The sequence below is a fragment of the Propithecus coquereli genome, unplaced genomic scaffold, assembly GCF_000956105.1.
Source record: "Propithecus coquereli isolate 6110/MARCELLA unplaced genomic scaffold, Pcoq_1.0 Scaffold560, whole genome shotgun sequence".
Lineage (NCBI taxonomy): Eukaryota > Metazoa > Chordata > Mammalia > Primates > Indriidae > Propithecus > Propithecus coquereli.
In genome coordinates this window covers 701,241-702,392 of record NW_012151508.1, presented here as the reverse complement: position 1 = coordinate 702,392, position 1,152 = coordinate 701,241, and the positions used below count along the sequence as shown (strand labels likewise).

Here is a 1,152-nt window from a genome sequence, read left to right as displayed (position 1 = left end):
ACAGTCCATCTGTGTGGAGTGCACACGCGTGTACACACGAGCATCTCTCTGTCCGCAGAGCCGACACAGTCCATCTGTGTGGAGCGCACACATAGAGAGTGCACACATACACGCACACACGTGTGCACACGGGCATCTCTGTCCGCAGAGCTGACACAGTTCATCTGTGTGGAGTACACACACACAGAGTGCACTTACAAACTCACATGTGTGCATACGGGCGTCTCTGTCCGCAGAGCCGACACAGTCCATCTGTGTGGAGCGCACACATAGTGCACACATACACACACGTGTGCACACATGGGCGTCTCTGCCCGCAGAGCCGACACAATCCATCTGTGTGGAGCGCACACGCGTGTACACACGGCCATCTCTCTGTCCGCAGAGCCGATACAGTCAGGCCAAGCTGAGTCTCCACGACAGGACCCTCAAGGTGGCCGCGGTGGTCGAGAGCCTGGAGAGGGAGATGGAGCTGCTGTGCCTCACGGGGGTGGAGGACCAGCTGCAGGCGGACGTGAGGCCCACGCTGGAGATGCTGCGGAACGCAGGGATCAAGGTACGGGGCGCTCGCTGCCAACACGCAGGCACTTCCCGCTAAGCCAAGAGTGCTCGGTCCTGGGCAGTGTGGTCTGTGACGCTCGGTGGCTACTGGACACGAGACAGCCTGGGGACCGAGCTGCCCTGTCCTGTGTCCTCGGGATGGGGGAGCCCGTGTGCTGCCACAGACTTTCCTCTCTGCGCCCTCCGCTCCCTCGGAGCCCTGCCCCTTCCCCGCCAGCGCACAGACCTGCCACGCGCCCTTTCCTGGCAGAGATGCGCCCCCAGCAGGACGTGTGGTGGTGACGTGACGTACACAGAAAGTAGGTGTCCGTTCCTTGCTCTCCAGGAATCCGGACAGGCATAGAGACTGGAAGGACTTGGTACCAGTCCCCGGTAGCAGCAGCAGGTGTCAGAGGCCGTATCTGATTCAGAGGAATTGTTCAGATAGGAATTAAAAATTATGACAGAGCAATTCATATTCAGAATGTTTTAATTACCTAAGCCTGATTGTATTGTACAGCCAAAAAATGAAGAAATGTGATTAATTAGAAGCAGATGACCTGTTCATTTTATTGTAGTTTTTAATAAACTTCACTCTATTTCTTAATTATA

The 1,152-nt window shown here is 55.9% G+C and overlaps 1 protein-coding gene across 1 annotated transcript in view; it reads left to right on the top strand.

The window, feature by feature from the left end:
* ATP9B (ATPase, class II, type 9B) overlaps nt 1-1,152 on the top strand; it is a 244,986-nt gene that overhangs the window by 208,390 nt on the left and 35,444 nt on the right. Inside the window, exon 19 of the mRNA XM_012657822.1 lies at nt 386-556. Within this exon, the coding sequence (XP_012513276.1) occupies nt 386-556 (171 nt within the window). The remainder of the gene's footprint in view (nt 1-385; nt 557-1,152) is intronic.